Here is a 14,785-nt window from a genome sequence, read left to right as displayed (position 1 = left end):
ATGAGCAATATGGATCATTCCAATATATTGATATTTGTATCATTCCGTGGCGGAGGGATACAAGTGAGGTAAGGATTTACAGATTTACTCCCTTGTACACCTGTGTCCCGGCTGGGGTCATTTTTCAGGATTGGAGTGTTCCATACAGCTCACATAACCGTGGTTACATACGTATATTGGTGTACCCGTATCAGATTTAGTCGGTGCTAAATCCGTCTCGGGCACAGCGCAGGACCGAGACGCAGGTGCCAATGTTGGAAGGGGGTCCCGGCAAAGTCGGCACAGTCCCCGGAAAGGGAGGCGATGCCCAGGACCGCTGAACCAATGGCAGAGGGAGGTACCACATTTACCTGATAGTACCTAGCAAAGGTGCAAGAGGAAGCCCAGCTGGCCGCAACACAGATATCAGTGAGGGGCCCAGGATGCAGCCACACCTTGTGTACAATGTGCCACCACAGATCCCAGCACTTGTCTGCTAGCCAGGTGACATGCTGTCATAATCGTGTCCACAATCCAGTGAGAGAGTGTCTGCTTTGATAGCCCAGCTCCTAGGACTCTCGCACCATAGCAGACAAAGGGCTGGTCTGTTGTTCTCACTGACCATGTCTGCTCCACATAGGCAGCAAGGTCCTCACAGGGCACAGCATGCCGGAGGGAGGTCCAGACTCCCCCACCACTGCCGGGGGGGTTGTAAGCAGACTGTAACGGTTCTCTTTTGGTGAAGGAGAGTCGGACCAAAATGCGGCGTGTAGATTTCCATCCATGTTAAATCAACAAACGTAAAACACGAATCAATACAAAAACTACAAAAAAACAACAAACGTGGAAACGTAACGAAAACCGAAACAGCCCTATCTGGTGAAAACACAGAGACAGGAACATTCACCCACAAACACACAGTGAAACCCAGGCTACCTAAATATGGTTCCCAATCAGAGACAATGACTAACACCTGCCTCTGATTGAGAACCATATCAGGCCAGACATAGAAATAGACAAACTAGACATGAAACATAGAATGCCCACTCAGCTCACACCCTGACCAACCAAAACATAGAAATATACAAAGTAAACTATGGTCAGGGTGTGACACAGACAGGATAAAAGGGATGTTCACATGCCTGTCTAACAGCTCACCCACCCTCTTCATCGAAGTAATCATTGCCAAGAAAGCCACCTTCATAAAGAGGTGTTTCAGGGAGGCAGACGCCAACCGTTCGAAAACTGCCAAGACTGCATCCAGATCCCAGGTCGCCATTGAGCGGGTCCTAGCTGGACGCATGCAACGAACCCCCTTCATAAACCTGGATACCAATGGATGGCACCCCACTGGCCTGTCCATCCACCTTACAAGACAGGCAAATATAATGGCCAAATACCATCTCAGTATAGGGGCTGCCAAGTCCTCATCAAAGCGAGACTGCAGGTATTCGAGGACATACTGCACCCCGCATGACTCGGGCACAACCTCAATACCAGTATATCAAGAGCAGATCAGTCGCCAGCACAACTGTTATGCAGGGGTTGTAGCAGATGCCCTTACACTCCGTATAGTGTTCATTACGCCATCCTGTAGTCCTAACATGAACCATTGGTGCCTTTCAGTGGCCAAGCCCACAGACTAGGGCGGTGCGGTCTCGGATGCCAAAGAGCTCCCCCGGCCTGAGACAGCAGGGGCAGTTGCCAATGTGTCCCAGACAACAGGGACAGGAGAAGGCTGAACCAGGGTCGTCTGGGCCAGTATGGGGCCACCAGCAGCAGATGATGCTCTGCCATCCTGGTCCTGTCCAGCACAGCCTGGATCAGGGGAAAAGGAGGGAAAGCATAAAGCTCCAGCCCTGGCTAATCGTGAGCCAGAGCATCCAAGCCCAGAGGCCATGGTGGCTCCGACATGAAGTACAACAGGGGGCAGTGTTCATTGTCCAGGGAGGAAACAGGTCCATCTCCGCCCTCCCGAACTTGTCCCACAGGTGCTGCACCACCTGGGGATGTAGGCTCCAGTCCCAAGGTGGCGGGCCCTCCCTCGAGAGCATATCCGCTGCCACATTCAGGATGCAAGGTACAAGCTCAGAGATGGATCTCCCGTGCCATAAGATGGAGGCGGTGGGACCTCATTCCACCCTGATGGTTGATGTAAGCCACCACTGTGATGTTGTCCTTTCTCACCGGGACATGTCTTCACTTCAGATGTGGAAGGAAAGACCGCAGGGCCGGTAGTACAGCCCGGAACTCTAGTGTATTGACGTGCCTGCCACGCCAAGGGGGTAGCCAACAGCCATTGGCTGACCTGCTCTTGGTCACATCCCCCAGCCGATCTGGGAGGCATCTGTGCTGACCAGCCGCTGGCGGCACATCCTCAGCATCTCCACACCACCTGAGAGAAAGGAGTGACAGCTCCACCTCAATAATGCCCTGAGGCACTGTGTGGTCACCTGCAGCTGGCGGTGACAGTGGCGCTTTGGGTGCAGCCGGGGGGAGTTGATAGACAGTTGAAGAGGCCGGAGATGGAGCAGGCCCAGGGGAATCTGCAATGAGCCCTCCGTCAGCAAGCCAAACAAGTGTTGGCAGGTCAGGACAAATACCACCCGCCTCTGCCGAAAGTGGACGAGGAACGATAAGATCACCTGAACCATTCTGGTGGGCTGGCATGCTCTCATGAGGACTGAGTCCAGTTCCATGCCAATGAAGGCCACCCTCTGGGTGGGCGTCAGAAGACTCTTCTTGTCATTTACAGTAATGCCTAGCTTGCCGATGTGGGTCAGGAGCATGTCTCTGTCTGACAGGACCTGTGTCCTGGTCGGGGCACAGATCAGCCAATCATCCAGGTAATTGAGGATCAACAATCCTGGTGACATGAAAGGTCCCAGGACAGCGACCATGCACTTTGTGAAAGTGTTGGGGTGCCAAGGAGAGGCCGAAGGGAAGAACCATGAATTCGTAAGACTGGGTGAACAGGAACATGGAAGTACGCATCCCTCAGGTCCAGCATCACAAACCACTTGTCCCTGGACACGGCCTGCCCCTGGATCTCCAGCCACAGGGTTTTCTTTTTCAGGGGGTTGGCCACCGTGGTGACACGAAGGCCCCTGAAGGACAGAGGCCGGCATCGCTACCCGTCGAGCATTGTGGACCACACCCAGGGGGACTCCACACCCTCCTCCCACTTTGCCCTTTGAGGCCAGGAGCAGCGGCCGAGGCCGGGGAAAGGTGTATAAGGGGTCCTGCCAGGGCCCGCCTATCCCCTGGCACCCTGATCGCCTGGGTCCCCCAGGCACATCCCTATGGTGGTGACGGTTGACAGGTTGTTGCTCCACTGCACGCTGTGCCCATCCCTGCTGTCGTCCCTCAGCACGAGGCGATGGGGCAGGAGAGGGACCTCACCATTGCTCGGGTGCAGTTGGGTGGTGACGGTCCGTCTGCCTTGGACCCGGAGCATGAAGAGGCGGCATGAACCGTCTCAGGGTCTCACGGTTCCTACGAACTTTATTGGTCTGCTCCAGAATGTCATCAACCCCTGGGCCAAACATCAGCCCTGGGGTGATTGGCAAATGTGCTCTGGAGAGCAGATGGCAGACGGGATTGGGCTAGCCAGACATGGCACTGGAAGGTAACCACATCCCACTGGAGCAGGAAAAGCAGACGAGACACCTCCATCGCTTCCCGGAGGAGCTCCTCTGTGCCCCTCTGCAGCCGGAACAGCAGAGTCTGCAGGTAGACCTGCAGCAGCATGACCGCATTGGTAAGGCGGCCAAGAGAGCAGAGGGACCTTGGCTTTCAAGTCTGCATCAAAGACTCTGAGGGTCCCGGCTTTAGTCTCGGATTCCGCCCTAAAATCTCCCAGTCCGGGAGAACCATGACAACTATCATGGTGTCCATGGTAGGGTACTCCCGGAGGCCGAGTGACTCTGCGCCCGCAACATAACTCAATTGTCCAGTCTCTGCTGTGAGTCGGAAGCACCCCCTGGCAGAACTCAGTAGAGATGGGTACAGATGGAGAGTCATCACTGACCACAAGTTTGATTTCCAGTGCAGTGGCTACCCGAGTGAGTAGGCTCCTCATAGCCTCTCAAGCCGCTGGGTGCAATGAAGCCCTGCTGCCGGCTTCTGATGTCCTGTCAGCCTGGTAGACCCGGTCACGTTGGTGAACAGTGCCAGCATCGTCCCCCAGGAACAGCCTATCCCAGACCAACAGGGAACAGCTGTCATCACCATTGAAGCTATCAACCTACCTTGCTTGTAAAACGGAGATTCAGTGAAGATAAAAATCTCATTGATTTATCAAGATCAGTCCCCATGCTTGTCTCAGAGCAGAGCGAAATGGTGCTGACATAGTTGACCACAGCGGGTAGGCTATTGCTTCAAATCCTGTTGCTTCTAACCTCAATATGCTTTTAAATAAATAAGACCTACACCACTTTTAACAGCACATTACTCAACACTAGTGAGACTCATGTCGCCTACGGTAGGCCTACAGTATATCAAAACTATTTTTTGGAGGATTCTAAATTAATATCTAAGGGGCATTTTTTCGCTAGGGCCAATCTGATCTGTGAGAATATCTAAGGGGCTTTTATATAATTCTAAATTAATTAATAATAATAATAATAATAGCTTTGTTTAAAAGATAAGATGATTTCATTTTCAAATAACCTAAAGTGAGTTAGAAAAAGGCCATTTTTGAACATGGGGTGAGACATTCTTACTAGTTTGTAAATAAAGCCGGTTTGTTATGTATAATTATTTATTTCTTCTTTTAGAGGGAGAGAAACCAAAAGCCCCCGTCGCCTCATTGGTCTCCCGGTTGTGGCCGGCATGGGTATCGAAACAGCATCTGTAGCAACACAGTTTGCACTGCAAGGCAGTGTCTTAGACCGCCGCACCACTCCGTTAGGAAAATATGTCACTGCACAAAGTGACCGTTTCCACACCCTAATCACAGTTGAAGAAACGTGAGTGTACTTATGGAAAGGCTCTGTAAGACATATTATATATCAGGGTTCATCAACTAGGTTTGACAATGTGACAAAAAAATTTCTGAGCCAATAGTTGGCAGGCCAGAGCATTATAAGTATATAATATTAGCACAATTAATTGGCCTACACTACACATTTAACATGTTTAACACATATGCTTAGTACATAATACATTCACTGGCAATAAGATATGATTTTTGATCTGATCAAATCAGTATGTCTCTATTCAATTATTATTTTGGTCTATTTCTCTGTGCGTTGATTGGTGAGGAAAAACAGGTCTACAGTACGTTGCCTACTGTAGGTTACACTACTTTTTATAAAGTCAACATTTGTTCAGAACAATTTGCTTGATAGCAAGATAAAATGTAATTCTCAAAAAGTATCAAGAAGAAAGGTGTATAATGAAAATCGAAGTTTAAGAGAAGAATGTAGAGAGAGATATGCCTTCATCTCTCCATCTTTTCCCAATGCCAAACCAGTGTGTCTTATTTGCAATTAAAATATCACTGTTTGCAAATTATTCAATCTCAGACGTAATTATGATTCTAAGCATCGAACGTTTAAAGGTATTCCTGCCCCATATAGAGGCCTGGAGCAGAAACATTGAATCGTTAACTGCAAGCTCCACACACAGATTTTTTGCGGACATATTCTGTAATTTAAATCTGTTAAAACTTGTTAGGGAGGATGTTCCTGTGGCGGGATCAAATCAGCGGATATTTTAGAGCGCCACTGATCGTTTTCGATAAAACTTTCATTAAAACACAAATGCAAGGTAGTGAATTAAAGCTACACTCTTTGTGAATCTAGCCACCGAGTCAGATTTGTAAAATGCTTTTCGGCGAAAGCATGAGAAGCGAATATGTGATAGCATGCACCCCCCCCCCAATACCAGACCGTCAACAAAACAACAGATTTAGCGGTAGCCGGCGCTACCCAAAACGCAGAAATAAAATATAAAACATTCATTACCTTTGACGAGCTTCTTTCTTGGCACTCCTATATGTCACATAAACATCACAATTGGGTCTTTTTCCCGATTAAATCCGTCATTGTATACCCAAAATGTGATTTGCTGACGACCGGTCTGATCGAGAAAAATGCACCTTTACATGACGCAACGTCACTTTTTAAAATTACAAAAGTTACCTATAAACTTTTACAAATCACTTCAAATTGCTTTTCTAAACCAACTTTAGGTATTAATAAACGTTAATAGTCTATTAGATTGATCACGGGGCGATCTGTATTCGATAGCAGCAAGTCTTGAAATCGTCGTCCATGTTTTCACTTTCAAAACATCCTGTGGAGTGAGCCCAAAGAAAGGAAACACGTCACGTTTCCAAACCAAGGATAAAGTAGGCCCAAAATGACAGCATTGGCGACATCGTGTGGAAGCTGTAGGCGTTTACAGGGGCTTGATAAGTATTTTCCTTCGCCTTAGGCAACACAATGACTGGCGGATGGATATATATATTTTTTTTTAGTGACCAGTTTTTCGAAGGGTTTTGACTCCTAAACACGTTCTGTTATAGCCACAGACACGATTTAACCAGTTTTAGAGACTTCAGAGTGTTTTCTATACACACACACTAATCATATGCATATACTATATTCCTGGCATGAGTAGCAGGGCGCTGAAATGTTGTGCGATTTTTAACAAAAAGCTGCAAAAATTCGCAGCCTCCTTAAGAGGTTTTAAGGCTGTTAAGCCTCATAGCCTACCTCAGCCAGTTAAGTTATTTTATATAGGTCTAGGCTCCGAATAGAAAGAATATAATTAAGCCCTCTTGTTGTTTGTAAAGTCAAATTAAAATGAAGATTATTGTTGAAATAAATTGCTCGAATGGTGTAGGTTTTCTTCATCTGTTGGTTTTGGACAAGGAAATCCTGGCCTGTCAAACCCTTCCCTATCCCGGACAACGCTGGGCCAATTGTGCGTTGCCTCATAGATCTCCTGGTTGCGGCTGGCATGGGTATCGAATCAGCGGCAGCATCTGTAGCAACGCAGATAATTAATTTGACTGTGAGGGCTTTCAGGATGAACAGAACATTGCATGTCAATTCATAAACCATGTGCCATGGAATCACTTTCCCAACTATTTTGTCATCTATATGGATCTCCATCAATAATTCAATGTAGGCGATTGGGGCGGGGTGAGGAGTACTTGGAAAGGTGTGACTTTCAGGTTACAATAGGCTATAAGTATACAGCAGATCACCGATTGTCCTCACTTTGATTATGCTGTAACAACATACTGCAGTACCATGACCAGGATCTCTATTCCTTTAAATGAGCAGATTAGGGCTTTCAGGAGGAATGGAAAATCTACTGGAGACATTTAAAAAATATTGGTAGACTTGGGGATTTTGGTGACGGACAGTGCTATTCACAAACACTATCATCAATTGCCTGAGTTATGCCGAATGCGAAAGCCCAGGAAAATGAACAGGTACAGTAGGCGACAATACTGTAAAGTAGGCCTAATTAATGCTGGTCTTTACTGTATGCTGCAGATTTTGACATTGTATTCCATTTCCAGCGAGACTATTCAAGCCATCGACTCACTAATGAATGTAGAAGATGAGCGTTCAGCAAAGGCCATCTGTAATCTGCTGGCATCACGGCACAACATCAACATCGCTCTAATCACAGTCAAAAGACAGTTGAAGAAACTTGCGTGGACTTATGGAAAGGCTCGGTAAGACCCCCTATCCCCCTTCCTTCCCCATGGGCTAGGTCCATCTTCTGTGCGCTGCTCTGTGGCCCGTCCCGTGCCCCGTGCCCCCTGCCCCCTGCCCATGTGCCTTGAACTTCGTGCACCAACGCTATCTCAGCTGAAGAACTGCAAGGATATCCCATTGTGCACAACTCGGGAGCCATGACCAATATGACCAATATATACTGTATTGTCCTGCTAATGGCCCATCCTAGAAACCTTGTTTGCAGAATTCACAGCCTGCTACGCTTGTGACAAACAGGATTGATAATATATCTGTAAGAATATCTACGGGGCTTTATATAATTCTAAATTAATTAATAATAATAATCGCTTTGTTTAAAAAATAACAAGATTTTTTAGATGATTAGGTTTTCAAATAATGTAAAGTGAGCGAGAAAAAGGGCCAATCTTGAACATGGGGTGAGGGAGAGAAACCAAAAGCCTTACGGGTCTCCCGGTCACAGCTAGCACAGGTATTAAACCAGCATCTATAACAATGTAGATTGCACTGAGACACATTGTCTTAGACCACTGCACCACTCAGGCACTATACAATGTTACCGGTTGGGAGTAGGCTACAGTGCTGCAGTAAGAGCAAAATAATCCTAACATTTCCACACCTAATTGTAGTCAAAGTTTCTCTTAGAATAAAACGCTTAGGGTAACAACAGTTTTAGTAAGAAATACTGAAGTTGTGCACCATTATCAGTTTCTATTTGGTTTATGTCACATTCATTGTCAGTAAAAGACACAGTAGCGCCTTGGGACCAAAAAGCATAATCAGTTCTCTAACTCCCCCTTGCGCTGGTCTGGAGCAATGAAGTAGTGACGCAGGGTACCGTACTAAACCACAATATTACTCTAACTCCCGCAGCATGATCACAACATTTTTAGATGAGCAACCACTGTAACTTGAATAAACATACCTTTAAGAAGGACACCATGCTCAAACATACAATCAACAAGATGCTCTTCTTTAAGAAAAAACACCACCGTTTTATTCATCCGCGACGAATAAGCAACATTTTCATAGCCTACCTTCTCTCCTACAGCGACCAGAAACTCCTCCACAGTGACAGAAGCTTCAGTAATACACCTGAAGCCATGCCGAAGTGACAGGGATGGCATCCCCATTTGGGTCGCCATCCCTGCCAAAACCAGGGCAATTCCAACAAGAAATACAATTTACCTAGTTCTACCACTGAAAGTCTGTCAGTCTTCATAAGTTTGATTACTAAATCAAATCCAGCTTGAATTACCAATATTGAATACACTGAACATGAACCTATACCATCCCACAGTCTTTCGTATATGTAATTGTGTCTTTGTTATTGATCTCAGTGTCAAAGACCCCACCCCATAATATTCCCCTACCTGGCAGCCACGTTACGCGGAATGACAATGGTAACCCTGGTCCAGCTTTCGTAGTCTCCCGTGGCATAGACAGTGGGTTCCCTGAGCTCCCGCCCACTGCCCTCACAGCCACCCGCCCCAGAGGAGCCTAGGTAACAGCCCTCCTTCACCAGCGCCCAGGTACGGCCAGCATCATGGGAGTACTGCAGCAGGACTGAGGCCGATGCACTGAACTGAGACTCGCAACCGATGTTCAACTGAAGAAGAAGGGGGGTGATGGGGAAGGGGGGCAGACAGGGAGAGAAAGACAGACAGAAAGAGAGTGTGTGTAATGTTTACTGTTAATTAGTATATGGTCTTAGTATTTTGTGTTTTCTTTATTTATTTGGTCAGGCCAGGGTGTGACATGGGTTTATGTTGTGGTGTGTTTTTGTATTGGGGTTTTTCATAGGTTTTGGGATTGTGGCTTAGTGGGGTTTTCTAGCAAAGTCTATGGTTGCCTGAGGCGGTTCTCAATCAGAGGCAGGTGATTATTGTTGTCTCTGATTGGGAACCATATTTAGGCAGCCATATTCTTTGAGGGTTTCGTGGGTGATTGTTCCTGTTCATGTCTCTGTGTTAGTTTGCACCAGTTTAGGCTGTTTCGGTTTTCACGTTACGTTTATTGTCTTTCATCTTCATTTCGTTTCGTTTTTTCATTTAGTTTTCATCTTCATTAAAGATGTATCGAATTAACCACGCTGCATTTTGGTCCGACTCTCTTTCACCCGAAGAAAACCGTAACAGTAATAAACAGTACACAAACACATAAAATACATTTAAAAAGTAATTGCCTTATGTACAAACCTGTAAAAGTGTTAGAAGTTCAACTTAAAAATTCCCGAGAGAAAGACAGAAGGATGGAGAGATGAGAGAAAGAGAGAAAGGAGGGAAAAAGAAACAGAAGGAGAGAGAGAGAAGAGTGAAAGAGAGAGGGAGAAGAGGAGTGGAAGAGAGAAAGAATGAGAGTGAGAGAGCGAGAGAGACTGTACACATACCTTAAACTGCAGTGTGTACCCTGGTCTTAGGACCAGGTCTCTGGTCACTGCCACCCTGTCTCCGTCAGATCGCCCGAACACCATGGCAGAGGGGGTGGGAGCACAGAAGCTGCCGTTCCTCTCCTTTTCCATACCCTCATTGCCCAGCAGGAGCCACACACTCATCTGGTTCAGAGGGTAGTCAAACGCCGGCTTCTCATAGAAGTTCTACAAACAGGGAGATAGCAGATGTTAAGGATGGTGCTGCATTTGCAGCCAATAAGTTGCAACAGAAGACAAATAGCTGACGTTCGGCATCATAGTGAGCTCAGACATTCAGGCATGTCTTATACACAATTTCAAATGTTTATATTTCCTTGTGATTATATTGACCACTAAATCCCAGAATCAGATAGATTGCCACAAAGTATAGAAGGCCTTTGTTATCATCTGTCTCAGTGTTAGCCAATGGGATTGTCAGTTATTTTCAACTAATGAAATCCTTACATGTGGCAGCGTGAGGTCGTCAGCCAATGAGAGACTTACCTGTGGTATAGTGGGGTTGGCCATAGGGATGATGTGTTTCTCTCTCTCTGACAAGATGATGACATCATCAATGGCCCACTGGTCGTAGCCGTCCCCAGAGTGAAGGGGCTGCCACCATCTGAACCGGGTACATGGGGTCTTAGAGGCCTGTGGCAACTCATAGTGGACAAACCTAGGGAGGAGACATCAGTCAGACAGTCAGTCAGTCAGTATGCCGGTCAGACAGACGGTCAGTCAATCACATTTGTAAGGCCCTTTTCACATCACCAGTCACATTGTGACTTACATTAATCTGCATGGCCTAGACCCCCAACAGCACGCAAAAGCATAGTAGCCTCAAAGGAAGAACCCTTGAGAGGAACCAGTCCCTCCTCTTCACCGTGGCTTGGGGAAGACTGTGAAGTGCATCTCAGCGTTGAGTCTCCAGCTGATTCCTCCGTCATTACTGTACTGCAGCACCTCTCGCTCCCCTCCCTCCCTCTCTCCTCTATCCCCTTTCTCTCCTTACCGTGGCTTGGTGAAGTCGGTGAAGTACATCTCAGCGATGAGTCCCCAGCTGATTCCTCCGTCATTACTGTACTGCAGCAGCACTCCTTCCTCCCTGCTGTCTGCCATGTTACATTGTACCCAGTCTCCGCCCACACGCAGGTAGAACTGCACAAACTCTGCCCACTCTGTGTCCAGGTCATAGCTCACCAGCTGCCTCAATCCGGCCTGTTACACACACACACACATCATAATAATAATGTCTTTTAATGGTTGTTTTCTTTGCCTGGTTGCTAACTTTCTTATACAACCAGTATACAACCTGACCATGATGCTATAAAAGACATCATAATGACAACATTGTAACCAGATTTACCTACCGGGTATGAAGTCACTTTGTGTAAATGTGTGTGTGTGTGTGTGTGTCATCCTACCTTGCTGAAGTAGAGCGAGGACCCAGAGGAGACCACCCCACAGCCCATGTCAGGTGTTACCACCTCTCCACCAATCACCTCCTGCCACACGGCCAGCAGACCATCCTGGGACTCAAAGTCTGACAGGATGCTGGAAGAAAGAGGAGAGGATGCCTGGCAGTCTGAACCTGAGAAACCTTCATCACACCTGGGGAGAGGAGATTATAAGAAATTATAAAGGGTTATAAAGGGTTTCCCCAAGCTCATTACTGCATTTCTATACAATTATTATTTTTTGAATGCTATTTCAAGAACAGCAAAAACAAGCAAAAATGACAAAGCCATTATCACCTCAGTCTGCTATACAATTGCAATGTTACAACCCTGAAAGGGGGGAAATATGAGAAATGTTTCACACTGACATGTAGCACCAGCGACTGTTCATTCAGTTGTATCGATGAATTGCATAATATCATTAACTCAACATACATATCTCTTTTCCCAGATTACAAAGCGTTGACATTTGTATTCCTAGGCATTACTAATCAAGCTCCACACAAACAGACATCAATGGAGCACACAGGTGATATTTTTATCACATTGTCTACGAATTATTAGAATATTACTTACGATTCTGTATTAATATAAGTGAAGTAGTGGTAACAAAAAGGTGAGTAATGGGTAAACTACTCCAGTGGGTGATGGAGATAAGACAAACAACCACCGATAAGACAAACAACGACCGATATGAACAAAAACGTATCACATTTTACAACTGTATTGTTTGCATTGTTATGCATTTTAATGTAGGTCTGTAGGGAAGATAGGTTTGGTTTGGGAACCACTGGTTTGGGAACCACTGTACTAACCTCTTGCTTCCGTTCTCGCTCTCTCTCCTCTGTCTCCTTCTGCATGCATTCATTGACTGACTGACAAATCTATAAGCGACTATTTAGCAGTGCACTCATTATGCTGTTTTTGTTTGTTTGGGGGATGTCTGTAGACACGTCAGTAGTCGCGGGACAGTTTTAAAATTGCCTTTTGTCCGGCATTTCATGAACATACTGTCAGCAGCCTACTTGAGACAACATCGAGCTGGGGTAGTTCGTTTAACGTTTCAGGCATGTTTAACGTTTAACGTTTTAGCCGTTTGAGAGAGTGGTGAAACTGCTAAAAAGGCAAATCTGGGAGCAAAATCCATGGGACACAGGCAAACATATCAAACAAACCACTGTTCATGATTCCACTCGATCGCAGAGGCAGACGTGATTAGAACTCAGTCAGATCAAGAATATACGCGTTCTGAGCTTTGATCAACGCTGGGAGCAATATTAAGATCTTGACACATAATTTATTTTCTTGATTGTGTACAAAATATATTTTATTTTTATTTTTATATTTTTAATTAGAAAAAATGTCTGGACCTCAGTGTCCTCATGTAGTTACGCCCATGAGTGAGCCTGTGAAGACACTTTCTTCTTTGGAGTAACTCCAAAGAGTAACCAGCTCCCAGACAGAGGTTTTGAGAGATTTTTTATTTTCCTGCGGCATAATTTCTACTTTGGAGGAATGCAGTGAAATAAATAACCAAGATGCAAATGAAGGTGAGAAGTTTTATTTTGACTTTGAGTCACGCATGTTGTAATGTGCATACATTTTCCTTTTGAAAAGGGCTATTGCTGTTACAGTTTCTAGTTACCTGCCCAAAATTCTATCAGTAACATAACTTCCCATTATGAAGCATTAGAAGACGACAAAAAGGAATATTGCCATTTGAACAACATCTAATGCAGGATAGATCAGAGTTAGAGTTTATATAGCTGGCTATAAATAGGTGTTGCTTTTCACTTTATGGGTTATGTAGGCCTGTAACCTATTGATTTCTACTTCAATACAGTTCATAACACAATTAGGCTATAGACTGTCAGATTTCCAATCGTTCCAATGAATTAAATATCCCTTGATCTTAAAGAATATGGATTAGTCCATTTTTTACCTGAACATAACCCTGAAACCAAAGCTGAGCCCACTCTGTTGTTTATGTTTTTGTTGTCATGTAGGAATGATTGGGCCCATTGCTTCAAATAATGAAACATTTCAGCAGTACTGAAAAGTACTATTTGCATGTGAAAAATGAATGCCATGTGCTGCATTTGCTATAGGCCTATTGTTTAAGACTTTGTTGATGACATGTGACTGCTTTTCCTTCACGCTGCGGTCCAACTAATTCCAAACCATCTCAATTGGGTTGAGGTCGGGCGATTGTGGAGGCCATGTCATCTAATGCAGCACTCCATAATTCTCTTTCTTGGTCAAATAGCCCTTACTCCAGCCTGGAGGTGTGTTGGGTCATTGTCCTCTTGAAAAACAAATGATAGTCCCACTGAACGCAAACCAGATGGGATGGCGTATCACTGCAGAATGCTGTGTTAGCCATGCTTGTTAAGTGTGCCTTACATTCAAATAAATCACAGACAGTGTCACCAGCAAAGCACCTCCACACCATCACACCTCCTCCTCCATGCTTCACGGTGGGAACCACACATGCAGAGATCATCCGTTCATATTTCTTGGCTCAAGCAAGTCTCTTCTTATTATTGGTGTCCTGTAGTAGTGGTTTCTTTGCAGCAATTCAACCATGAAGGCCTGATTTCACGCAATCTCCTCTGAACAGTTGATGTTGAGATGTGTCTGTTACTTGAACTCTGGGAAGCATTTATTTGGACTACAATTCCTGAGGCTTGTAACCCTAATGAACTTGTTCTCTGCAGCAGAGGTAACTCTGGGTCTTCCTTTCCTGTGGCGGTCTTCATGAGAGCTTGTTTCATCATAGCGCTTGATGGTTTTTCTGACTGCACTTGAAATGTTCCACATTGACTAACCTTCATGTCTGAAATGGATGATGGATTGTCGTTTCTCTTTGCTTATTTGAGCTGTTCTTGTCAAAATATGGACTTAGTCTTTTACCAAATAAGGCTATCTTCTGTATACCACCTCTACCTTGTCACAACTGATTGGATCAAATGCAGTAAGAAGGAAAGAAATTCCACAAACTAACTTTTAATTAACAAGGCACACATGTTAATTGAAATGCATTCCAGTGACTACCTCATGAAGCTGGTTGAGAGAATGCCAAGAGGGTGCAAAGCTGTTTCATGACATTGCCCTCTTTGGGTATAGCAAGCCCCATCCCCCTCTCCCTGCCTCCCCCTTGCCTCCTTCAACTAGGCTGCTGTGGTCAGAGAGAGGTCGTAAATTCCTGAGAAGACCCT

The 14,785-nt window shown here is 45.5% G+C and overlaps 1 protein-coding gene across 1 annotated transcript in view; it reads right to left on the bottom strand.

Annotated features, from left to right (window-relative positions):
• LOC112232479 (reelin-like) overlaps positions 1-14,785 on the bottom strand; it is a 288,334-nt gene that overhangs the window by 70,342 nt on the left and 203,207 nt on the right. Inside the window, exons 25-29 of the mRNA XM_042323405.1 lie at positions 11,535-11,721; positions 11,123-11,328; positions 10,615-10,786; positions 10,090-10,296; positions 9,074-9,309 (exon numbers count right to left, since the gene is read on the bottom strand). Of these exons, the coding sequence (XP_042179339.1) occupies positions 9,074-9,309; positions 10,090-10,296; positions 10,615-10,786; positions 11,123-11,328; positions 11,535-11,721 (1,008 nt within the window). The remainder of the gene's footprint in view (positions 1-9,073; positions 9,310-10,089; positions 10,297-10,614; positions 10,787-11,122; positions 11,329-11,534; positions 11,722-14,785) is intronic.

This window comes from Oncorhynchus tshawytscha, linkage group LG06 (genome assembly GCF_018296145.1).
Source record: "Oncorhynchus tshawytscha isolate Ot180627B linkage group LG06, Otsh_v2.0, whole genome shotgun sequence".
In the NCBI taxonomy this organism is placed as follows: Eukaryota; Metazoa; Chordata; class Actinopteri; order Salmoniformes; family Salmonidae; genus Oncorhynchus; species Oncorhynchus tshawytscha.
Note: the sequence above shows the minus strand (reverse complement) of the source record. Positions and strands in the feature narration are given on the sequence as shown.